Source organism: Mastigoproctus giganteus, chromosome 9 (assembly GCF_048544385.1).
Source record: "Mastigoproctus giganteus isolate SK-2022 chromosome 9, ASM4854438v1, whole genome shotgun sequence".
In the NCBI taxonomy this organism is placed as follows: Eukaryota; Metazoa; Arthropoda; class Arachnida; order Uropygi; family Thelyphonidae; genus Mastigoproctus; species Mastigoproctus giganteus.
Window position 1 is genome coordinate 122,521,511 of NC_143583.1, and position 26,716 is coordinate 122,548,226.

At 37.5% G+C, this 26,716-nt stretch overlaps 1 protein-coding gene across 1 annotated transcript in view; it reads left to right on the forward strand.

Moving 5' to 3' along the window:
- LOC150080693 (glucose-6-phosphate 1-dehydrogenase-like) overlaps positions 1-26,716 on the forward strand; it is a 165,509-nt gene that overhangs the window by 81,784 nt on the left and 57,009 nt on the right. Inside the window, exons 7-8 of the mRNA XM_090381511.1 lie at positions 3,848-3,941; positions 26,396-26,612. Of these exons, the coding sequence (XP_090237637.1) occupies positions 3,848-3,941; positions 26,396-26,612 (311 nt within the window). The remainder of the gene's footprint in view (positions 1-3,847; positions 3,942-26,395; positions 26,613-26,716) is intronic.

Consider the following 26,716-nt stretch of genomic DNA (forward strand, 5'->3'; position numbering starts at 1 on the left):
TGGATTGGCCGTGGTGGACCCGTTGTCTGGCCCCCACGCTCACCTGATTTATCAAGCCCTGATTTCTTTCTATGGGGGCCCTCAAATCTATCGTGTATGAATCGTGTACCTGTGGAGAAGGAAATGGATCTTGTGGTGAGGTTCGTCTGCGCTGCTGCTACTGTCAAAGAAACTCCAGGTGTGTTCGATCGTATCTGCCAATCCATGCTGCGTCGGTGTCACGCATGCATCGCGTCTCATGGTAAAGCCTTCGAGCATCTGTTGTAACATCATGAAATGCATCCATCTCGTACTCCATTGTTAATATTATATGAAATAAATGTTTACCACTAATTACTGTCTTGTGTCATTTCTGCTTCTTGTGCCTCCGCTACTACTTTCTCATGACGTTTCCGGTTATGGGTTCCTATGCGATTCACATTCCTTTAGATGTTACCTACCTCCCCTAAACGTTTGTACCAATATTTTTTGAGACGCCCTATATATGATTGAAAATTTCAGTGAAGGAGACACACACTTCTCCATAATAATGTAAAAACCCACACAATTCCAGCTATCAGAATTATCGCAAATGCAATAAGATAGAGTTTACTACCCGTTTATAATGAATTGCATAAACAAAAAAACCCAGTAGCCCGGATGGTGCAAATTGTTTAATGGCAGTGACCTCCAGAAATGTTCTCTAGTAAAATGTGAGTTCGCGTGAGATGGTAGTAGTAGAAGTGGCATGTGATGCAAGGAAGCAAGTGTATGAGCTTATGCAGCATCAGCCAAAAAAAAAAAAAAAATCACACCATTCACACCAAATGCCTGTCCAGTTCCTCCTTAAATTTATTTAACCTATCAACTTCCACGACAGATGGAAGTTTGTTCCAGCAGTTAACCGCCCACTGGCTAAAGGCAAATTTCCGCACATCTATTCTACATCTGTCTTTTCTTAATTTGAATTTATGCCCCCTTAGGTTCGTAATCTGAACAAGTGGAAGGATGTCATCACAATTCAGCATGCTCAATCCATTCAAGGTCTTATACACCTCAATCAGATCACCGCGCAGGTGCCTAGTCTCCAGCTGCTGCAATTTGCAGAACTTAAGCCTCTCTTGATAAGAGGATCCCTTCATTCCCCTCACCAATCTTGTTGCCCTTCTCTGTACACGCTCAAGCAAATCTACATCCTTCCTAAAATGAGGCCACCAGACCTGTACGTAGTACTCAAGGCGTGGCCTGACTGTTGCCTTATACAGAGGGACAATCACCTCCTTTTCCGTGCTAGCAAAATTCCTATATATCATTGACAAAACCCCAAGACCTGCCCTAGTATCCTGTCTGCATTGCTCAGAAAACTTCATATCTGACTGCACAATTACTCCCAGTTCTTTTTCATTTTCTACCACCTTAAGTGTAGTACCACGCAGTTGGTATGTTTCTCTGGGGTTACTTCTACCCATATGCAGTACTTTGCATTTCTCAAGGTTAAATTTCAGTTGCCACTTCTTAGCCCATCTGCCCAAATTATCTAGATCTTGTTGCAGTAGCACACTGCCATTACTGTCATTAACAACCCTGCCAACCTTTGTATCATCTGCAAACTTCGACACTAAGCCTGATATATACCTTCATCAATATCATTGATAAATATACAAAACAACAGAGGACCTAACACCGAACCCTGTGGGGCTCCACTAATAACATTAGTCCACGAAGAGCAGCACCCATTAATTACCACCCTATGTCTTCTCCCACTCAACCATCCTTTTATCCATTGTAGCAACTTACCCTTAATACCATTCTGCTCCAATTTGTACAATAGTCTTCCATGTGCAACAGTGTCAAAAGCTTTCCTGAAATCCAAATATATGATATCAAAATTATTTTTTGCATCCAGTTCCTTTGTAACCACATCATAATATCCTATCAAATTTGTCAGCAAGACTTACCCTTAACAAACCCATGCTGTGTCTGAATTATTGCTGCAGTCTTGTCTAGATGATCCTGCAATGCATCTTTAACCAGTGACTCCATTATTGTACCCGGAACAGAAGTTAAACTAACTGGTCTGTAATTACTCGTGTCACTCTTCGATCCCCCTTTGTGAATTGGGGATACATTTGCGCATCTCCAGTCAGTGGGGACTTCCACTGAGTCCAAGGATGCTCTCATAATTATGGCTAAGAGTTTGCTTAGTTCCTTTGCCGCCTCCTATAATATAACTGGATAGATCTCATCTATCCCAGGAGGCTTTCTTGTGATTAACTTCAACAATTTCTCGTCCACTTTGCTCTCAGTTTTTACAAAATCATTAAGCATCCTGTTAAAGTTTGTTAAACTTCTGGCATTTTCCTCCGTTAAGAACTCACGTGTGAACGCAGATGTAAAATACTCATTCAGTTTGTTAGCTGTCTCAGCAGGATCATCTACAGTCAAACCATCGATATCATGTGGACCAATCAGATTCATCCCCTTCCTTTTAGAGTTTATATAAGTAAAGAAATCCTTTGCTGTTTTTCTTAGCATCTTTTGCCAAAGATTTCTCGTAATCTGCCTTCGCCTGCCTAACCTGTAATCAGGTCACAAAGGAGGTTTCCTTTGTGACCTGATTACAGACTAGCTTATATCTGCCATAGGCTTCTGAGTTGCTTGATATTTATATGCATTCCATGCATTTTTCTTCTCTGTCACGAGTCTCATTAGTTCATTTGATAACCATTTAGGCCTAAACCTTGAACAATATTTCTTAATAGGTATGAAACTTTTAGTAGCATCCACGATTAATTCCTTGAATGCTTCCCACTTAGAATTTACTGTTGGTAACATTGTCAGTTGATCCCACTGTACAGAATTTAAAAGCTGTCTGAGATCACTGTACTCACCTTTATGGAAGCAAAAACCCTTTCCTTTACCCCTGATGGTAATTATATCTTTAAGTGAATCCCACATCAGTACACTGTGATCACTGCCACCTAGTGGTTCCTTTAACTGCAAATTCTTAATACACAAATGATCGCTGCTGATAACCAGATCAAGAGTATTACTCTCTCTGGTTGCCTCTCGAACATGGTGCTGCAGAAAACAATCATCCAATAAATCCACAAAAGTCTTACTAGTGCGTGAGTGACCAATCCACAAGTTCCAGTCAATATCTGGGAAGTTAAAATCCCCCATCATAAGACATTCTGATTTACTAGCCCACTCAGATGATAATAGTGTGTTTTCCCCTTAACCCTGTGAAGTTCTTTTCAAAAAATTTCATTTTGACCGTTATCATGGTGCCGACTAAGAGAATAAGTGACAGCGCTAGTAAATCTACCAACAAAAGGAAAGCCATCGATTTGGATCAGAAAATTAAAATAATAAGGATGTATGAAAATGGCCAAACTAACAAGTGTCACGCGGAATTCAGATTTGTCAATAATAATATAGTAGCAATATGTTATTAGTCATTCCCGAGTTACATAAAACTCGAAGTAATTCATCCTGGAACGTATCTCTTATGTATGTTGGGGACTTTTGTATTTTTGGATTAACTGGGAAATTGATTATCCGAGATTTGTTTTTTGCCATCTATCCCGGAAAATTGAGGGTCTACTGTAAATGGACTATCAAATCTACATCTATTGTGTGACTCATAGGGGACAGCATATCAAAGGTCCTTTAGAATACATAGGGTACTTTCGGGAATTTTCTGTCCATTATGGCACTAATCATTATTGCTATTAGTGTTAGTACTGCCATTCACTGGTAGTACATAGTGTAAGTCCTTTTGTCTAATTCCCATGATAATTTTCTTTATTTACATGAAATTGTATTGTAAATTCACAGATACAGATTATGTAAATTTTACTTTTAGGGATGTCATGCAGAATCACTTACTTCAAATATTATGTTTAGTTGCCATGGAAAAACCTGTGACTACAAGTGCTGAAGATATTAGAGATGAAAAGGTAATATATTTAATTGAATTTATATCTGTGACTTTTATGAAAATCTAAAGAATACCCTGAAGGAACACTGCTACCCTAATATTATTAGAGTATTGAGGGTATTCCTTCACTTATTTGCCTCCTAAACAGCAGTGATTTGCCTTGGCATTTAAACAAAATTATAATGTTCCTTTGGTATATTCAGACATGGAAATTGAATATATACCATATACAAAATCCAGTACTGCAACTAATCAATTCCTGAATAGTGGGTAAAAGAATATTCTGGCTCTTTATTTATTTTATTTTTTTACCTATGTTCTTATAAATAATGTATTGGATAGAAATTGAGAGACTGCAGTCAATTTTCCTTGGTGATTTTAATGATCACAACTCCAGCTGGCTTCCGTTTTCTAGTCACACCGACCCTGCAGGTCGCGATGCTGAGGCTTTTGCAATTACTAATGACCTAGCACAGATTGTTCATTTACCTACGAGAATACCGGACAATCCTAATCATACTGCCAATACGCTTGATCTTTTTCTCACAAACAACCCTTCTAAGTACACGGTCGAAGTGAGAGGTCCTTTAGGCACTTCAGATCACAACTTGGTGATTGTCTCTTCTCCAATGGAACCTTTATCTCATGGCTATTCCCAACCTCGTGCTGTTTGGCATTATGGGATGACCTGCGAGACTTCTTTTTCTTCGTCGGATTACTGTTTCAAAACTTCTGATGTCAACGTTTGCTCAGATCGTGTCAGTGAAATTATTCTTGCAGGAATGGAATCCTTTATCCCACACTCGACTTTAAAATCTCGTCCTTTATATAAACCTTGGTTTTCCAATAAATGTGCTAAGGCTGTTCAAGAGAAGAATGTTACATATCGTAATTGGCTTGTTTCTAATTCTTCAGTTTCATTTTCTGCCTACACCAAAGCTCGCAACAATTGTAAAGCAGTTATTAATCAGTCCAAACTAGAGTTTGAACAGGCTAAGAGTAGAAAACTTGCTTCGTGCCGTAATGGTAGCCGAGCATTCTGGTCTCTTGCCAAAGCTATTGGCCGCAACTTTTGCCCATCTCTGCTCCCACTTCTGTCCAAACCAGATGGTTCTGTTGTCACTTCAGCCAAAGATAAAGCTGACCTGCTAGCATCCCATTTTTCTTCCAGCTCATGTATTAATGATCTTGGTAAAACACCTCCCACCATTCCCAGCATGCTCCATTCAGTGCCTCCTGTGGTCTTCCATCAAAAGGATATAAGAAGGATTTTGATGAATCTTGATGCTAAGAAAGCTCCAGGTCCTGGTGGTATTTCTCCACTTGTTCTCAAAACCTGTGCTCCTGAACTTACTCCTATTCTTTGCCGCCTTTTTTCACTTTCTTATTCCAAAGGTGTGTTTCCTTCTTCTTGGAAATTTGCTCATATCCAGCCAGTTCCTAAAAAGGGTGACAAATCCCTCCCATCCAATTATCATTCCATTGCAATTACTTCTACTCTTTCTAAAGTAATGGAGAAATCAATTAACCGCCAACTCTTAAACTACCTAGAAACCTTCCGTCTGATCAACGATCGTCAGTATGGATTCCATCAGTGTCGAGCCACTGGTGATATTCTGGCTTATGTTACTCATTTATGGACTAATTCAATGGAAAGGTTCGGTGAAACACAAGTAGTTGCTCTTGACATCTCAAAGGCTTTTGATCGTGTTTGGCATAAAGGTCTTCTAAACAAGCTTCCGTCTTATGGTTTGCCAACTGTTTTTAGTAATTGGTTATCCAGTTTTCTCTCTGATCGCTCACTGAGGTTGATGGTAGATGGCTCTCTGTCTTCTAACTTTCCCACTAATGCTGGTGTCCCCCAAGGTTCAGTTCTTTCCCCCACTCTTTTCCTCTTGTATATCAATGACCTTCTTCCATTGACTGGAAATCCTATCCATAGTTTTGCCGATGATAGCACACTGCATTCCACTTTCCATTTTGAGAAACCTTGTCCTGCTCAATCAGCTTCAACTTCTCGAAAATCTGCTACCAATTCCTTAAATGCCGATCTTCAGGTAATTCTCCAGTGGGGCAATGACAACTTAGTTGATTTCAACCCTTCTAAAACTCAGTCTTGTCTTATATCTCGCAAAAAGGATTCTTCTGCTCCTATGCTTATCTTTAGTGACACTCTGATTTCTAGGCAAAATGATATATCTCTTTTGGGGATTACCCTGACTTCTAATCTCTCTTGGCACAAGCACATTACAAATATTGCTTCCTCTGCATCTAAAAAACTTGGTTTTCTCTTTCGCTCTCGGCATTACTTTTCTTCCAAACAGCTACTCACTGTGTATAAATCACAAATCCGCCCTGCCATGGAATATTGTTCCCACATCTGGGGTGGTTCCCCCAAAACCTCTCTCAGGCTTCTTGATTCCATTCAGAGCAGTTAGGTTAATTAATGATTCATCTCTAACAGAGTCTCTCCACTCGCTTTCTCATAGATGTACTGTTTCTGCTGCATGCCTCTTCTACAGATACTTCCATGGGCACTGTTCTTCTGATTGGCTTCTATAATTCCCGCTCTCTCTTTCAAAACAGTCCGAACACGTGCCGCCACCAGCCAACATCCATTTACTGTCCAACTTCAAACCCACAGAACCAACTTTTCATCTTCCTCATTTATTCATTCAACTGTCGTTTTCTGGAACAACCTTCCTTCATACATATTTCCTGAAAATTGCAATCTGCAGAAGTTCAAGTCCAATGTCAACAAATATCTTCTTTCGTTTTCTCAACCTCCAACCCAAGCACGGTACTAAGTACTATAGGTTCTAATACCTCTCGTGTTTGGGGTTCACATATAAAAAAAAAAAAAAAAGAGAAGGAGAAAGGGGTCAATGTCATTCTCAAGAACTATTCCTTCACGATGTAAGCCTAACGGCACAGCACATTACAGCACAGGACGTGTCAAAATGGTCAAATAACGACCTGACAGCAAAATCGCAAAGGTCGGTGAAAGGTTGATGTTAGAGGTGAGTGCCGGGTCCGACAGCTCGTACAGACGAACAGGCGCAGCACTGTTGAAAAGTTGATCTGGCATGACCATGTGTCACACGTGTGGGTTATACCAGCAGACAACCCCTATGGCATCCTCTCCTAACCAAGATTCATTGGTGTCAAAGACTCGCCTGGTGCAAAGAGCCTGCAAGTTGGATGTTAGAAGACTGGAAGGTGTGCTGGTCAGATGAGTCACTTTTTTTTTTTTTTTTTTTTGGCTGATGCTGCATAAGCTCATACACTTGCTTTCTTGCATCACATGCCACTACTATTATTTACTCCACACTGTGTGTACAGATTTGGCATCAACAACATGAGATTCTTGATCCATCATGTATGGCATCAAAAATGCAGGCTAGTGGAGGCAGTTGTATGGTGTGGGTCATGTTTTACTGGCAGGAACTTGGACCCCTGGTGCATTTGGAACACCATTTCATTGGTCTCTGCTAATGACCACCTGAATTATGACCACCCCTATGAAAACTGAATGCAACCTGTCGACCACATGAAATACGAGAGTGCGCACTTAGTCGACCTAGTAGATAGGGTGTCAGTGGTTCAGTGGGTAGTAAAATTCCGAGCGTGATGGGTAAAAGAAGGGATTTATCGGACTTTGATAAAGGACAGATTGTGGGTGCTCAAAAAGCTGGTACCTCGATTTCCCAAACAGCTGAACTGGTGGGGGGTTCGAGAGCCGCTGCAGTTAAAGTGTGCCAGGACTGGCATCAAAATGGTCAAACAATGACCCGACAGCAAAACTGCAGAGGTCAGCGAAAGGTTGATATTAGAGGTGAGTGCCGGGTCTGACAACTCGTACAGACGAACAGGCACAGCACTGTTGAAGAACTGATCTGACATAACCATGCATCGCACACTCGCACGTATTTGCTATACTAGCAGACGATCCCTATGGCATCCTCTCCTAACCAAGGTTCATCGGCGTAAAAGACTCGCCTGGTGCAAAGAGCATGCAAGTTGGAGGTTAGAAGACTGGAAGAATGTGTGCTGCTCGGATGAGTCACATTATTTACTCTACACCGGGGATGGTCGTGTACGGATTTGGCATCAACAACATGAGGCACTTTATCCATAATGCATGGTATCAAAAGTGCAGGCTGTTGGAGTTGGTTGTATGGTGTGGGGCATGTTTCACTGGCAGGAACTTGTACCTCTGGTGCATTTGGAACAACGTATCAGTGGTCTCTGCTATCATCAACTGCTTGTTGACTGTGTGCAACTCGCTATGTTACACTTTTTCCTGAATGGCGATGGTGTCTTCCAAGATGACAATGCGCCAAGCCATCGGGCCACTTGTTGTGGAGGAATGGTCTGAGGAACAGTTCTGACTTCCAGCATATTGATTGGCCTCCGAACTCCCCCCCTCCCCCGATATCAATCCCATAGAGCACTTGTGGGACACTGTGGAAAGCCACATCAGGCGTCTGGATACACCAATCACCTCCATACCTGCACTGCTGACTGCATTACACACAGCTTGGTTGGCCATACCTCCCAAATGCTTCCGACATCTTGTTGAATCAATGCCACGTCGGATAACTGCTGTACTAAGAGCAAAAGGAGGACCTACAAAGTAATAGGTAGGTGGTCATAATTCACTGATCACTCAGTGTACGTGCTATAATATTAACAAAATCACATACAACTTCAGGTACATTTAATTGTTCACAAATATCGTATTCTACAGATATCATTGCCAGATTTTACAAGCCTATCTTGTGACAGACCTGATCTTAAATAGTTTTTAATGAGTTTTAATCTGGAAAATAATCTCTCCTTGCTTGCAACACTCACGGAATTGTTAATAAAATTCTTAGAGCTATTGTCAAATTCGGAGCAGGCAATTTATTTGTGCAAATTAATTTTGATGTTTCATAGGAATTTTTAAATTTATCTGAATCCAATTTAAAAAGATCCTTGAATGCACATATTTCATCAAATAACTCAGTTCTATTTGTCTTTGTTATCTCTATCTGTTAAATGTATTTGTAAATTATAATTCTGTCAAAGTTTTTCATGATCAGAATCATTGGGTTTATGTAAATCATACAAAAACTAAAACTGCTCGTTATGTTGTTTTAGTTGGTCAAATCTTTCATTTAGGGAAGACATTGCAACTTCTAAAATGGTGTTGAAGAAATCCACTCAAAATTTATCTTCCGGTGATTGCAACAATTTGTCCTCATGCTCATAGTCAAAATGCTTACATTTTTGAAGTGAAACTTCTTTAGACTCACTCCAGGCAGTTTTCAGATGGGAGTAACTTGCATCTATGACAAAAATTGCCATGAAAAATGAGACACAAAATGAAATACATAGCAGTAATGCATGATGCAATCAGTACCCCTACAGCATAGCATAGCCATGGTATAACTAGCACGTGTCACATTTTCATTTTAAATCACTATATCTCAACTTCTAGCAGTCCAATTTTAAAAATTTAAAAACCAAATTTCTTTCATCATTCTCTATTGTATTTCATAAAAGATTTCAACGGGAAAAAAAAATTTATAATTGTTGAATTATAAATTCAATGAAGATAACAGTGATCGTTGTAAGGTGTATAGAGTTCGCATACATGCAGTGCAACCACCGAAACTGCCTCCATTGAGTGCAAAGGAGAGATATGTAAAAACTTTGTAATAAACTTGTAAAACAATTGTAAAATATTAAACTGCCGTAACATTGAAATAATAAACGTTTCAAAAGAAGTTTCACTTCACTTCCGCTATGCATGCTCAGCACACTTTTTTTTTTTTCCCCCGGAAAACTTCTTCGACAGTTTGAAAGTTTGGTATAGCATCAAGATCTTCACAAAGTTGTTTTGCTTCTTGTTGAAGTTTGTCATAGAATGATAATTCGAAATCAAAGTTTATAAATTTTTTATGGATGTCAAAGATTATCAAATATTAGCGCAAACAGCCATGTTTGCACTAATATTTTGAAGCATTTCATTTACTGGATTGATATTTAATACATCAAAAGAAATTTCATGCAGCAGTGAGCCTACCTTATTGACAATTCTGAAAGATGGAAGATTTTAAGTATAATAATAAGTATATAATAAGTATAATAAGCAATGTACTGATTTGAAATAAACTAATTTTTATGTTTCTTACATGTACAGGCACTCCCGGGCTTACGTAATACTCTACTCGCGGAAATTTGACTTTATGTAAGTTTTTGCCAGCAGGTGCAAACTTAAAAAAAAAATTGTGGAAACGTATTTTTCATTCCGTAGGAATAAATGGAGGTATCGTGAAAACATCGCAATGTGAACCCAATAACAGTTTTTTTGTTTTTTGGTAATTCGTTCCAAGCTGTTTATCTCTCTAAAAGGTCATTTTTATAATGGAAATTGCACTATACTTTCATCGTTATCATATGTTCCATTATAAGAATCAATTTTGAACGTCTTTGTGATATTTTTCTAAAGAAAATTTCTGGAGGTTACTACCATAAAACAGTAAAAACAATTTGCACTTTCCGGTTTATTGGGCTTTTCTGTTAGCACAATCTATTATAAACATGTAGTAAACTCAATTTTTTTTTTTTTTTTTGGTAGTTGTTGGCGCATCGGCTTCTGTGGCCATAGTGCACCTCCCAAGGTTTTTGCAGTACTTTGATCCAAGCCCGAGGCGGGATTCGAACCCGCGACCTTTGGGTTGCCAGGCAGGCACCTTACCCACCTGGCTAGCCCGGTCGGCAGTAAACTCAATCTTATTGCATTTGCGATAATACTGATAACTGGAATTCTGTGGGTTTTTACTTTGTGGTATTATGGTGAAATGAGTTCCCCTTCACTAAAAATCTTCAATCATATAAAAAAAACAAAAATTTTCAGAATCTTCTCTTCATTCCTATTTACTTATGGGTGGTTTAATAGGTTCAAGCATCGCGCTGGTTTCCAAAACATTAAAGTATGCGGTGAACTTGCCAGTGCCGATTCTGCAGCTGCAGAGAAATTTTGGGACGTGTTGGAAAACACCTCTTCTAAATCTCCACAGCCCTCAACTTCCGCAGCAGTGTGCTTATCAGCTGGAGAGTTAATTCTGGCAACGATGCTTGAAAGCTAAATCTTGCTGACATTATGCCTGTCTCCTCTCTCTTTTTGTAATTTTATAAATTTGAAATTTTTGTAATTTTGTACACTTTTCTAATTTTTCCTGCACATAAGATAAAAAAAAATTGAATAAATAATTCTATTTATATGTTCATCGAACATTTCTTTTTTGCTTCAATCAAATTCAGCATGCATACTTGTGAGTGCTGCATAAGCATTTAGGGAAATTCTGACTTGCATAGAGTGCAAATGTAACCCTTACGTAAGTTTGGGAGTGGCTGTTTAACCAAAATCTGCATTCATTATATATGTTTAATAAACTAGAATTAACAATTTATCAGTGCACACAAAAATTTGATATCCTTTAGCTTAGTGCATAAGTTTTTGCATCACATGGTGTTTCTTTAGACAGTTTCATTACAATAAATTTCATATAGGAAATCGTATTTCTTCAGTTTGATGCCTTAGAGCTTGCAGAGCATCAATGCAGCTTTCTCAAAGAGTATCTGCAACAGGCTTCAATGTCAACAAAGAAATGTGTTTCTTGAGTACTTCCCAGTGTTTTGCTAATCCTGTGAAAAATTTGTATATTTCTTGTTCCAAAGAAACTGATTGTTTTGGTATTTACTTTAGCTGCGTCATTGACAACTAAATTGAGGCTGTGGGCAGCACAGGGTACAAAGAACGCATGAGAGTTTTTGTTTAAAATCATTTTTTGTAGCCCATGTTCTGCACCCTTCATATTCACGCCATTATACCCTTGCCTTCTTATGTCACCAATATCCAGATTCCACGTGTGTAATTTGTTTATAGTAGCACTACAAAAACCTTCGCCGGTTGAATCAGATAGTGGCAAAAACCCCAGGAAGTGCTCTTCAGTTAATACCAATATTGTCTGAACGTGAAACATAACATATAATAACTGACATTTGCTCAATATGACTGACATCCTAGGTACAATCCAATATGATAAAATAATATTTTGTTTTTTTGATTGCAATCAAAATCTTCTCAGTGATAGCACTGCCAAACGAATTAATAATTTCATTTCGAATATCTTTGCTTAAGTAATGGTATCTAGGCCCTGATATTGAAGTTCTTTCGATTTGTGTCAACTTAACAGAATCGAATTTATCAAACAATTCTGTTAATTTAATTCTATTAAATTGGAGCAGAATGGTATTAAGGGTAAGTTGCTACAATGGATAAAAGGATGATTAAGTGAGAGAAGACAGAGGGTGGTAATCAATGGGTGCTGCTCTTCGTGGACTAATGTTATTAGTGGAGTCCCACAGGGTTCGGTGTTGGGTCCACTGTTGTTTTGTATATTTATCAATGATATTGATGAAGGTATATCAGGCTTAATGTCGAAGTTTGCAGATGAAACAGAGGTTGGCAGGGTTGTTAATGACAGTAATGGCAGTGTGCTACTGCAACAGGATCTAGATAATTTGGACAGATTGGCTAAGAAGTGGCAACTGAAGTTTAACCTTGACAAATGCAAAGTACTGCATATGGGTAGAAGTAACCCCAGAGAAACGTACCAACTGTGTGGTACTACACTTAAGATGGTAGAAAATGAAAAAGACCTGGGAGTAATTGTGCAGGCAGATATGAAGTTTTCTGAGCAATGTAGACAAGCTGCCAGGGCAGGTCACGGGGTTTTGTCAATGATATATAGGAATTTTGCTAGCAGGGAAAAGGAGGTGATTATCCCTCTGTATAAGGCAATGGTCAGGTCACGCCTTGAGTACTGCGTACAGGTCTGGAGGCCTCATTTTAGGAAGGATGTAGATTTGCTTGAGCGTGTACAGAGAAGGGCAACAATATTGGTGAGGGGAATGAAGGGATCCTCTTACCAAGAGAGGCTTAAGTTCTGCAAATTGCAGTGGCTGGAGACTAGGCACCTGTGCGATGATCTGATTGAGGTGTGTAAGGCCTTGAATGGGTTGAGCACGCTGAATTCTGATGGGATCCTTCCACTTGTTCAGATTACAAACCTAAGGGGGCATAAATTCAAATTAAGAAAGGACAGATGTAGAATAGATGTGCGGAAATTTGCCTTTAGCTAGTGGGTGGTTAATTGCTGGAACAAATTTCCATCTGTCGTGGAAGTTGATAGGTTGAATAAATTTAAGGAGGAACTGGACAGGCATTTGGAGGGAATGGTGTGATTTTTTTTTTTTTTGGCTGATGCTGCATAAGCTCATACACTTGCTTTCTTGCATCACATGCCACTACTACTACTATTTTAAAAAGTTGCCATTGTTTCTCTCAAAGATGAACTCCAAGATATTTTACAATTTCAATAATCCTTTAAATAACATCTGTACAGTGTTTCTTCTCCAGTTCGCATAATCTTTCATTTTGTGCATCAGTTGTGGTTTTATTCGTGAGATTCTTTCTAAAGTCACACGATCGTTTCATGTGACCAATGCTTGTTTCATGTTTGTGAAGAGCATTGGATAGATTTCTCCAATTATTGTAAATGGTCGACACAAAACTACTGCCCAAATCGCATAAATCTGTATTTGAAAATAATTTGCAACATGTAGTATTCAGAAGATGAATATACCAGCCAGGTTCTGGGAGCAATTTCACCATTATCCATTTTTCAGTTATAATATGCATTACTAAACTTATGTCCAGTTGAATTTCTAGAATACAAAATATCTTTTTTTGAACAGATCCTAATTCTGTTAAAATAATGTACAAGTGATTGGTGAGTTTTGGCCACTTTGCAGGATCTTCTAATTGAATTAATTACAGCTGTTCCTCCACAGATGTGCCAAAATTAAATGGCAATTCACATTGTTCTTCCAAGCTGATTGTTGTTTCTGCTGAGAATTCATTATGGTCAATATTGTGATGATTTGAATTTTTTCTGATTGTGTTTGTTTCTAAAGTCACGATTGATTTTCAGACGTTTCAGTGGTCGGAAAATCATCGTTATTTGGCAGATAATTGCTTAAGTCACAGGTGTTCGGTTCAGTGACAGAAACTTCACTTTGATCATGCACTGTTTCTAGCTGAGAATTTTCATTTGCAGATTTTGATTTTTTTAATGTAATGTGCTGTAGCCTCTTTTCAAAGAGCTTTTTCTTTTGTAGCCTTCCTGTTTCCTTTTTGATTCTGATTCTTCTATTATATTAAAATGAATGTTAATAAAATAAATTTAATTAATATATAAATACATAAAATGAATTATAACTTATTTAATACTGAATAACTTATCTGAATTATCTAACTAAACAATGCAAAGAACTTCCTTGTATATTGTACTGTCTGTTTTTATGATGCAGTACCACTTTTATATATTTTGAAATAAATACAATACCACGTTCCTACCTAGTATTGTTGCTCCAGATATCTGATACAATGAAATCCCATTGTAATGAATAGTGATATAACGAAAAATTCAGTATAATGAATTTTTTTTATGGTCCCAACATAAATCCATAAGAAATAATATTAGACTGATCTCGATGAAACAAAAAAACTATAACAAAATTTTCAATGTAGTGAATATTTTGATGGCGGAATCTGCTATTCTTCTCTTACTTTTTTATAACGAACTGAAAATTATTGATGTTTTTCAAATAAAATGTTTTTCAATAAAATGTATTTTTGAGTTCATTAGAAAACCTATATGGATCTTCAATAAGGGTGCTAGAAACCAATAAAGATAAGACGTTACAATGAGGCACCCATTACAATGAAGCTTTTAAGTTTTTGATATCCTTTGATTAGTTGGAATTGCACTGCAGTGAATACATGAAAATGATTGGGGGGGGGGGAAGGCAGTTTTATTCTTAATAAAAAAAGAAAAATTATCGAACAAGTTAAAAAACAAATTTCAAGCAGCAGTTCACACCTATCTTATTGATAATTCTGAAAGGTGGAAGATTAAGTATAATAAGCAACGTACTGATTTGAAACAAACTAATTTTTTTTGTTTAATAAACTATAATTCACAATTTTGTTAGAGCCACATGTAACTGCGGCTCTAACTTTTAGGCCATGTGAAGCACAATTTGAAATGGAGTTAGAGGACTTAAAAATCAAGGACGTGGAGTGCAAGACTAAAATGCCTTAAAACTGAAATTGAGGATTTGGAGAGGCAAAAGGCTGCCCTTGTAATTCTACACAAATGGACAGCAATAAATGAGCTGAAAAAGCAAGACCAAATTGTGTTTGATGCATAGCTTGCTGGACACATATATAAATTTGAAAATATTTGCATTTAGACTTCTAAGTTTTTGGTTCAACGAATTTCTGTAGGCCAATATTTTCGAACATGAACTATATTAAAAATAAATCAAGAAACCGTCTGAAAAATGCGAGTCTCTCAGCATGTTTAAAGATGAAAATTACGGCATACTCGCCTGATGTTGAGACTCGCTCAAGAACCTGAGCAGCAAAAGTCATCTTAATTCGTACCTAATTGGATGTTTCAGTATTAATAAATAATATTTCAAAAAATATATTTTTTTAATGAAACCCCTTCCCACTCTAATCTATTTCTTAACCCCCCCCCGGCTTGAGCTGAGGCACGGCTCTTCAGGTTCTTTCTTTTTTTTTTTTTTTTTTCTTTTTTTTTTTTTTTTTAATTATATCAAAAATGGCTCTTCACTCAAAAAAGGTTGCCAACCCCTGATGTATGGAAACCATGTTACATGCAGCAATTGTTCCCAGAAGATCGCAACTTAAGAATGCAATTTCCAGAGATAATTATAGGGCAGTTGGAAGACAAGCCCAGTTTATTGTGGAACATCTCATAGCCTGATGAGGCACTCTTCCATGTCACTGTCTTTGTCAGCAGACATAATTCACACTACTAGGCTGAAAGAACACTAACTGTTATGCAATGATAACAGTTGAAAAAGCTATATAAAATTTGTGTGATGTGGCTTCACTGCTGCTTAATTCTTGAAATCATACCTCCTCCAAAACACAGTGAATGGTGTTTCATACGAGGTGTGATTATAATGATAGAAGATTTTAACATTAGCGTTAAATGAGTGTCTTTAAGTGGGCTGTAATATTCTAGATCTAGTTCTCACTAAAGAGCCTCACTGTATCAAAAACTTGATAGTGGGGGACTAATAGCAGTCAGTGAGGACAATACCATAAAATGGATTGTATCTAAAGAAACCCATGTAGCCAAATGTAAAGACAAGAGATTCAAGAGAGGGGACTATAATGGAATGAGATTTCTTTAGCTTCATTGAATACTGTACAGTACTTGATACAAATATGCTGTGAGAAATGTTCAAGGGTTTTATTCTTGAAGCCACAAATGTATGTATGCATGCCAGTGGTAAAATTCCATAAAGATGCCAAAATGTATGACAGGTAAGGTTAAGAATTTTAGTGAGCAAAAGAAACAAGTATGGGACAATTACAGACAATCACATGATTCTATTTTGTATGAGAATTATAAGAGAATATGTGACAAAGCCACTGATGGGGAGCACCTCCATAGCCAGGTGGGCAGGAGCAGCAGTGCGTAGCACATGCTTCTTGATTAGACTGGGATTCGAGCCCGTGACCACCAAATACGGAGGATGATCAATATGGCCAAATAACAACAACAACAACACTGATGGGGTAAGACAGGTGAAAGCTGATTATGAGAAAATTAACTAGCAACGAGAGTTAACAGCAGGGATAAGGAGTTCTTGTCTCTGAATGCGAGAATGAGAAGAATAAACAAGATAGGTTCCTTAACTAGTTGCATTGTAAGATCCATAGAAAGTGCAGCAGAAATGGCAGATGAGTTAAACAGATAATTCTCATCGGTATTTACAATTGAAAGCAAGCACTTTTATTTATCAAAGTTCAATTCATTCAACATTGAATTATGTATTTTTCTGTATGAAAAATAAATTCCAGAAAAAATAAATTGTTTATTTAATGTATTTTTTCATTGAATTCACCCTTTTTCAATCGAATCTTTCTTAAAAATATCAAAATCGAATTTCTGCATAATTACATAGCTTAGCTACAACCACAGTTTGTTACCACAAAGCAAAAGGGTGTAATTTTTCTGTTCAAAAGGAAAATAAATAAATCAGGACTGATACAGCTAAATAATTATGCTATATTTAATTATATAATGCTATAAAATAATGCTGCATTATTTTACGTACTGTATTTTACATACTGTATTTTACGTATGCAAATACACTTAATTAAAAAATAAGACGTTGAGGAAGTTTTCACACACACAGGTATGCAGATAGGTGAGCGGCCCACAAGGAAAAATAATTTGCCCACCCCTGATCTAGTGGAAGAGGAGATAAGAGGTTTAAGACAGAAAAAAAAAGATTTATGATTCAATCCAACACATGAATGGAAAAGGTCTGTTCTCTCTTGCGGGCAAGACAAATATAAAATCTCAGGAAATAACAGAAAATTAGATCTCATGAAGTTCACATACGGGCAGTGGATTGTCCAGCACTAGAATAAATTGCTTTCCAACGTGGTGAAGACAAAGTTGGACAATTATTGTGGGAATAGGAATGTCAGTGATTTCCCCCCCCCCAAACAAAACTTGTTTTTTTTTTTTGAGAGGGAAAAAATATTTTTTGTTTTCATTTCATTCTCCTTCATATTAACTGATGAATGCTCTGAAAGCAACCAGCACTTGACGTAAGCAACACAAAAGAAATCACCAAAAGCTATAGAAAGGCACATTAATGATATATAAAATCAAATTACACAATGTACACAGTGCATTAGTTTCAGATATGTTTTGGGGTCGAATTGACCCCATGCAACCGATTCTGAGTTAAGTGAACAGTTTCTGTCTACTCTTGTGGATTTGTACTTTTGCAATGATACATGTTGGATGAGAGTCCTAAATTAATTGTTTTTTTTTGTTATTAATTAAACTAACTAATTATCTGGTTACCAGTTATTACTAATAATTAATTGGTAACAAATTTAAAGCAGTGTATAAAAGTAATTATTTTTACTTCACTGCACATACAACCTAATATTCAGTCAATGTTTTGTGATCAAAATGAATGAAATGCAACATGTATTTCATGTTCTGTGATAAATTAAACAAATAGCAATTGTTACCTTAGATCTTAGTATGCTGATACAATTTTGTAGTGCACTTTATTTTTTTTTCTTCTGGATTTTAAGAGGAATTGAAATATAATGCTTATTTCACATTTCTGCTGCAACTAATGTAATAAGCAAACAGTTATAATTCATAATGTATATATTTAGTGAACTGATAACAAAACAATGAGCAACTTTTATGCACAAACCAATAACATTTCTTTTTTGTGCATCTGCCTTATATTGCCCATTCATTCTTTCAATTAGCACACAGCAACAAACATGTCCAGTGCTTCAGCTACAATGTGTGTATAGCATATGGGGGGGGGGGGTCAAGAAGAGATTTGTATTCACCCAGAAGTAGTTATGATACCTTAATCTCTATAGCAACCACACAAATTTTGGTTTCAATCTGACAATTCATTTTTAAAAAAAATTTTTTTTTTCCTTTGCAGTGCCGAATTAAGATACATGTCGCAATGGATAAAGTGGAATACAGGACAATGATTCGGTTCCTCTTTCTGCAAGGAAAAATGCCCAAAACAATTCACGAAGAAATGGTCATTGTTTATGGAGAAAACTGCCCAGATTAGTGTTGTTGCCCATTGGTATAAACAGTTCAATGAGGAAGAACTACAGTGCATGATTAAGAAATCCAAGGAAGCCCAGCAACCGCTGTTACAGAAGAGTTGCAAAAATTGAGACATTCATCCTGGAACATTGCCATATTAATGTCAAAAAACTAGCTGCAGAGCTCCAAATTAGTGTAAGGTCTGTGGAAAGTGTCGTCCATCAGCAGTTGCATATGAGTAAAGTGTCTGCTAGGTGAGTTCCCAGACTTCTGACCCCTTCCAGAAGAAGGAAAGGGCACAATGGGCACATGAATTTTCACAGCTAGTGACCCTGGATATGTCAAAACAATGGAAGCATGCAGAGTCACCAACCCCAAAAAGGCAAGGATGTGCCAAGTGCTAGCAAGGTGATGCTGCCAGTTTTTTGGTATCGGCGTAGTTTAATACTAACAGATTACCTTCAAAAGGGCTGTACTGTGACAGTGAAATATTATTCCAACCTCCTCATGAAGCTAGGTACTGCTGTAAAAGAAGATGGAAGGGTAAAGCTTTCAAAAGGTATATGCCTGGTCCACAATAATGCCCCTGCACATTACTTGCATGCTGCAGTGAAGGTGTACCCATGAATGTGGGTTTGAAATACATCAAACAGAGCTTGCACTTGAACATCAAGCAACACAGTGGCAATCCCCAAGGCAGAATGCGCTGTTCCCACAGGAACTAGTTGTTGTTGGTGACTATTGTCAGAGAAACGGGGAATATATTGTGCGAAAAGATAGGTGGAACAGAACCAGAGTATGTCTGCCAAGGACAAAAGTTGATGACTTTGTAGAGCAATAATCTTTTAAGGGCACAAAAAAAGTGATATTGTTGTAAACGTTGGCACCAATGATATTAAGAGTAGGAGAACGGCAGAATTACTTAGCAAGTATAGGTCAATGTTGAAAAAAAAAAACCATGAATTAGGGTTGAATTTGAAGATGTCTGCAATTCTGCCCAGACACGATAACAAGGATTATATGATAAGAGCCTTAACAATCAATTCGGCCCTGGAGAGATTGTGCAAGGCTTGTGGGGTAGAATTTTTTTCAGCCTGGTCTGTGCTTGTTAACAGGAGAGACTGTTTCTACAGGGATGGGATACAATTGAACAGAAAGGGCGCAAGAATATTTGCTGATGCTATGAAGACAGTGTTAGATGTGTCGGAAAACTGCTAGCTTGGAGGGGATACATGGACTAAGAGATTAACAGTAGCCGCTGGCAGAGGTGAAAGTGATTCTTGCACTGCTTCTATTGGAATGAGCAGCAGCCAGGAAAACAAGGTTCCGGGGATTTCAGAGACTGCTGGGAGTTATTGTGGAAAAGGTGAATACATGGGCCGTGTTAAGGTAGCTAAGAATAAGAACAGGTGCATGTATACTTGCATGTACACTAATGCCAGGATTGTAATAATTAAATTTGATGAATTTGAGATGCTGGTCAAAACATCAAAGGCAGATATTGTTGAGATATCAGAGACATGGTGTCACACAGATATAAGGAATGCAGAATTGAAATTTGGAAAGTACAATGTGGACAGGATAGGAAGGGAGGAGGGGTTATGCTATTAATTAAGAAACACAAAATCTAAGGACATGCATCCAGTTGACATGGGTGTACAGTGCAGTGTTGAGTCAGTTTGGTGTGACATAAGCACTAGGAAAGCAAAATTTTGAGTAGGAGTGTGTTATAGGCCTAATGACTCTGATGACTATAGTGAACAGCTGTACAGAGAAATAGAGCAGGCCATTCAATCAGATTTTCTTATAATGGGTGATTTTAATTTCCCAGATATTTATTGGAATTTGTGGGTTGGTCATTCGCACACTAGCAAGGCTTCTGTGGATTTATTGGATGATTGTTTTCTACAGCAGCATGTTCGGGAGGCAACCAGAGGTAGTACTCTTGATTTGATTGTCAGTAATGATTCTTCATGCATTAAGAATCTGCAGATAAAGGAGCCACTAGGTGGCAGGGATCACAGTGTGCTCATGTGGGATTTACACAAAGAGGTAACTACCATCAGGGGTAAAGGGAAGGGTTTTTGCTTTCGTAAAGGTGAGAGGTCTGAGACAGTTTTTAAAGTCTATAAAGTGGGAACAACTGATGATGTTACCAACAGCAAATTCTAAATGAGAAGCATTCAAAGAATTAATCTTGGAAGCTACTAGGCTTTTCATACCAACTAAGAAATCTTCAACGTTTAGACCTAAATGGATATCAAATAAACTAATGAGACATATGGCAGAGAAGAAAAATGCATGGGATTTATATAAATTAACAGGTGACAAGCCTATGGAAGATATAAGCTGGTCTGCAATCAAGTCACAAAGGAGGTTAGGCAGGCAAAGGCAGATTACAAAGAAAAACAGTCAAGAGTTCTTTACTTATGCAAACACTAGAAGGAAGGGAATGAATCAGATTGGTCCACTTGATATTGATGGTTCAACTGTTGATGATCATTCTCAGATAGCTGCCAAACTAAATGAGTATTTTGCATCTACATTCACACAAGAGGAGTTATTCAAGAAGGAGAAGGCCAGGTTTTTTTTGTTTTTATGAAACTCTAACAGGGAGTTGAATGATTTTGTAATAACTGAGTGCAGAGTGGAGAAGAAATTGTTGAAGTTAAACATAAGAAAGGCAGCTGGGGTGGATGGGATCTATCCAATTATATTAAAGGAGGTGGCAAAGGAAGTAAGCAAACCCTTAGCCATAATTATGAGAGCATCCTTGGGCTCAGGGGAAGTCCCCGCAGACTGGAGATGTGCAAATGTGACCCCGATTCACAAAGGAGGATCAAAGGGTGACAAGTTGTTATTGTTATTTGGTTTTGTTAGGAGCATTAGCAACTAAGGCCATGTTGCTCCGAGGAGATGTGGCGGTCATTCCCTAACCTTTCCATATTTGGTGGTCGTGGGCTCGAACCCCGGTCTAATCAAGAAGCGTGTGCTACGCACTGCTGCTCCTGCCTATGGAGGCGCCCAGGTGACAAGTAATTACAGACCTATTCATTTAACTTCTGTTCCGGGGAAATTAATGGAGGCACTGGTTAAAGAAGCACTGCAGGATCTTCTTGAAAATATTTTGGTTATAGTTCTGACACAGCCTGGGTTTGTTAAGGGAAAGTCTTGTCTGATAAATTTGATTGGTTACTATGATTTTGTCAAAAAGGAACTGGATGCAAAAAAATAATTTTGATATCATATACTTGGATCTTAGGAGAGCTTTTGATACTGTTGCACATGGAAGACTACTGTACAAATTGGAGCAGTATGGCATTAAGGGAAAAATGCTACTTTAGATAAAGGGATGATTAATTGGGAGAAGACAGAGTGGTAATCAATGGATACTGCTCTTCGTGGACTAATGTTATGAGTGGAATCCCCCAGAGTTCAGTTTTGGGTGCATTGTTGTTCTCTGTATTTATTAATGATATTGATGAAAGTATAACAGGCTTAAAGTCTTAAGTTTGCGGATGATACGAAGGTTGGCAGTGTTTTTAATGACACTACGCTACTGCAAGAGGATTTAGAAATGTTGAGCAGATCGGCTGAGAGGTAGCAACTGAAGTTTAACATTGACAAACGTAAAGTACTGCTTATGGATAGCAGTAATCCCAGAGTGATATATCAATTGTATGGCACTACACTCAAGGTAGGTTTTTTTTTTTTTTTGATGTTGGCGCATTGTGGCCATAATGCACCTCCCAAAGTTTTTGCATTTTACTCTGATCCAAGCCAGAGGCGGGATTCGAACCCGCGACCTTTGGGTTGCCAGACAGGCACTTGACCCACCTGGCTAGCCCGGTCGGCATTCAAGGTGGTAGAGAATGAAAAGGATCTGGAGGTAATTGTGCAGTCACATATGAAGTTTTATGAACAGTGCAGACAGTCTGCAAGAGTACCTCATGGTGTCTTGTCAATGATATACACCAATTTTTCTAGCAGGGATAAGGAGGTGATTATCCCCTTGAAAAAGCAATGGTCAGGCCACACCTGGAGTACTATATGCAGGTCTGGAGGCTTCATTTTAGGAAGGATGTATGAGCTGCTGGAACGCGTACAGAGAACGGCAACAAGATTAGTGAATGGAACAAAGGGTTGCTCTTACAAAGAAAGGCTTAATGTCTGCAAATTACAGTGTCTTGTGACTAGGCACCTGTGAGGTGATCTGATTGAGGTGTATAAGGCCTTGAATGGTTTGAGCAAGCTGAATGCTGATGGGATTCTGCCTCATGCCTGATTAATCGTCTGAGGAGACATAAATTCAAATTGAGGGAAGGCAGTTGTAGAATAGATGTGTGGAAGTTTGCCTTTAGCCACCGTGTGGTTGATTGATGGAACAACCTTCCATCTGTGGTTGTAGAAGTTGACAGCCTAAATTAATCCCGGGGGCTCACATCTGGTGAGTATGGGCTTGGCACACCCAGGGTCCTGAGTGAGCTGGATATCATCATTCTTCTCTTTCTTGGTGATTCTCTTCTACTTTTCTCTCTCTCTCAGAGTAACTCGGGAACTTTTTTTTTCCTGGTGCAGCATAAGCCTCAGGCTTCCTTGCACCATATGGCTATTAATAATAATAAATTCAAGGCAGTATCAGACAAACATTTGGAGTGAATGGATGGGTGACATGGGAAGGGATTTTTTTTTTTTTTTTTTGACTGATACTGTATAAGCTTGCTTTCTTGCATCATATGCTTCTATTAATGCTAATATCCTTGCTAATCATTTGTTTCATAAAATCACGTCTGTAATGGCATTTAAAATTTCGGATAAAATAACAGTAAAAAATATTTCCACGATCAGAAATTAATTTGGATTCATTAGGATGAGCCCTACAGTTATCAAGAAGTAAGACATAATTTAGACTCTTCCTCATATCACATAAATTCTTTCAAACTGCTGGAACAAATTAATGAAGGAACTAATCTTGAAAATTTTCCTAATCCAGCCATGCAAATTATTGGGCCTTATCAGTCACTGGCAAATGCATAATTCACTTCAAGCATTATGGTATTTACCAATTACTAAAGGTTTAATTCTGTGTTGACACGATGCATTTGCACACAAAAACTCACTCTTTCTCTATTTTATAAAACTACTTGCACTTTTTTCTTTGCAACCTGCCAATGTTTTTTTGTGGCAAACATTTCCCATAGGGACCAATTTCATTAGCTTTGTATATTTGGTTAGCTGCAAGATTATTGTCGTTAACAAGCTTCTCAAATGTCACACTGCATTCTTTAGCTGCCTCTATGTCACCAGACTTTTTCTCCCACAATTTCTAATTCCATGTCTTGTCTTAAATTTAGTTAACCGTCTGTCAGTAAAAGCAATTGATGTACCAATGCCCATTTTTCCTTTAAAATCTTTTGCTTTGGCAATAATCATTGACCCTGATATAGCTGTACTTTCTGATCGTTTTAATAAAAACCACTCATGCAGCACTTTTATATAAGTTTTCTAATTTTGGCTTGTGTAAACCTTTTCTATCAGCTATCTCATTGTTAGGTTCTGAACATGCAGTAAATTCTTAAAGTTTGTGCTTTGAATGTTTAATATCATACAACAGTGACAATTTAATGTTATATTCTGCCATTAATAAACTCCTACTTATGCCCCATTCTATTTTCTCTATTATATTATGTTTGTCCCTAAGCTTTAATGTTATTCTTCTTTTTTTCTCTATATGAGGTTTATTAACTTTAGGAGCTATAGTGAGGGGTTGTTAATTTAAAATTAATGTAAAACAGCAGTATTATCCTTGATATCACTGCAAAATTCACTTTCAAAATGGCAAATGTAAACAAATATCAGTAATCATGTGACTTGCCATTTTCTTTTTTCGGCAGTGCAAGACAACTGTGCTGTATGTAAACATCTGATCTTAATGTGCTGTTAGCTCGAATGTTTGGTCCGCTATTGGGGATGTCGTTATTTCGATAGTTTACTGTATATAAATAATTTCCAGATTTCTTTTTTCCGATTTAATGAAATTTGGAATGGCCCTGCAAATCTTTCTAAAACCCAAATATAACATTTTATGAAAATTCATCCACTAGGCGTTAAGTTATTACATGGTGAAGACAACAGGTGATTATGCATACATATGCATAATCACCTGTTGCACAGTCATATTGATGATGTACTGCATCATCATTATGACTGTGCTTAAAGTAATGGAACGTAGTGTCAAAATCAGTACGGGTTTAACCCATAACTAGTTGTGTGAAATTCCTCTGTGCATGCAAAAATTTGAAAAATCAGCCAAACAAGAGTAATTCAAAAATTGTTCATTTTTTTTGATGCCACCTACATTTTCAATCTTTCTGAACACAACTTTGAAAAATCCATATTCTTTATTAAAACATATTTTAAATTATTTTTTTAAAATTAAAACTCCCTTTAGATCTGTCAGCGAGAGAATGGAAGTTTTAAAATCTGTACCCTTCAAAGAATGCTTTGAGTAGATGAGCTTGTCACTGATAGGAGCACATTCCCTGCATGAAATGTGAAGTGTATGCATCAACAGTTTGATTCCAGATGAAACATCAATGTTACAAAGCCAGAGTGTTACCAATTAAGGAAATCACAATAGTAAAGAGAGCATGTTATCAATAACAACATGACATGTCAATTAACACATGAATATAATTAGGTTTAACTTAATCATGAATTTTTCCTAATTGTGCAGTAATTAACAGACATTTCTGGAATTTTCTGTGGACAATTGAAATAAAATATTTTCAAAAACAGCTACGGGGAGTTCCAGCTGTGCGGGCATAGTAGATGAAGCACAAATTGCTGAAATATTATTGGGGTTGAATCAGCCCCATGCAACTGATTTTGGTTAAGGGAACAATTCCTATTCACTCTGGTGAACTTGCTTTAATTGAATAGATTATAATAAATGACTTATTATAATATTTGTATATTTTTATTAATTTGCAGCAATACACATTGGATGAAAGTCCCATGCAGTTACCCACTCAAATACATTTTTTTTTTTTTTTCTTTAATTGAGCAAAGCAGCCCCTAGCCAAAAACAGTTGATGAATATAATAGTAGTTTCCTCCTCTCAGTTATATACAAGTGATATTGCAAGGTAGGGAAGAAACTATGCATAAACAATAATTAGCTTCATATGAATATTCTGTATAAGAGAATACAATAGTTCTCTCTCTAAATGTTTTAGTTTTGTTAGTTTTCATAACTTCCATTTTGCCAGTGTAATGGTTCTTTGACATACATAGTATTTTTCTTGTATATCAGTCTTTGTGGGGGGGGGAGATAGTCACAATGAGGATTTGCCAATGATGTACCTGCCTTGGACACCAAGATGGGAAGGAGTGGAAGAGTTTGGATTTAATAGTGCAAATTCATATAGTATGGTCAATTGAGAGTCGGGGGGGGGGGAAGCACACTTCAACAGCTTCATCAAGTGCAAAATACGAACTTAAATAGCTACCTCGAGCACAGAAATACCTCATCCTGGTTATGGTGGGTAATGCAGTTGGACCCATGGTATATCAGAAATGAGTACAAAGCAGCATATATATATATATCAAAGTTGCACCATAACTACTTTTATAGCAGTGTTATGCTGAAACTATTACCAATGAGATATAAGTTGTATTCATTTGACATTTTTGTTTACCAGGTTAGAGTGCTAAGATATATGCCAGAAATCAAACTTGAAAATATTGTTTTGGGGCAATATATTGGCAATAATAAAGGACAAGGAGAATCTTCCCAAGGATATCTTGATGATCCTTCAGTTCCACAGGATTCTTATACACCAACTTATGCTTTGGCTGTATGTTTTATCAACAATGAACGATGGGAAGGGATTCCTTTTTTTCTGCGCTGTGGCAAAGGTAGTGTTTGAAGTTATTAAATCTTTTGTTTTTCATTTTGTTTTAGATTATATATGAGGTGAATATTTGATATATTTTTGATATTCAGTCATAATTACTGAATT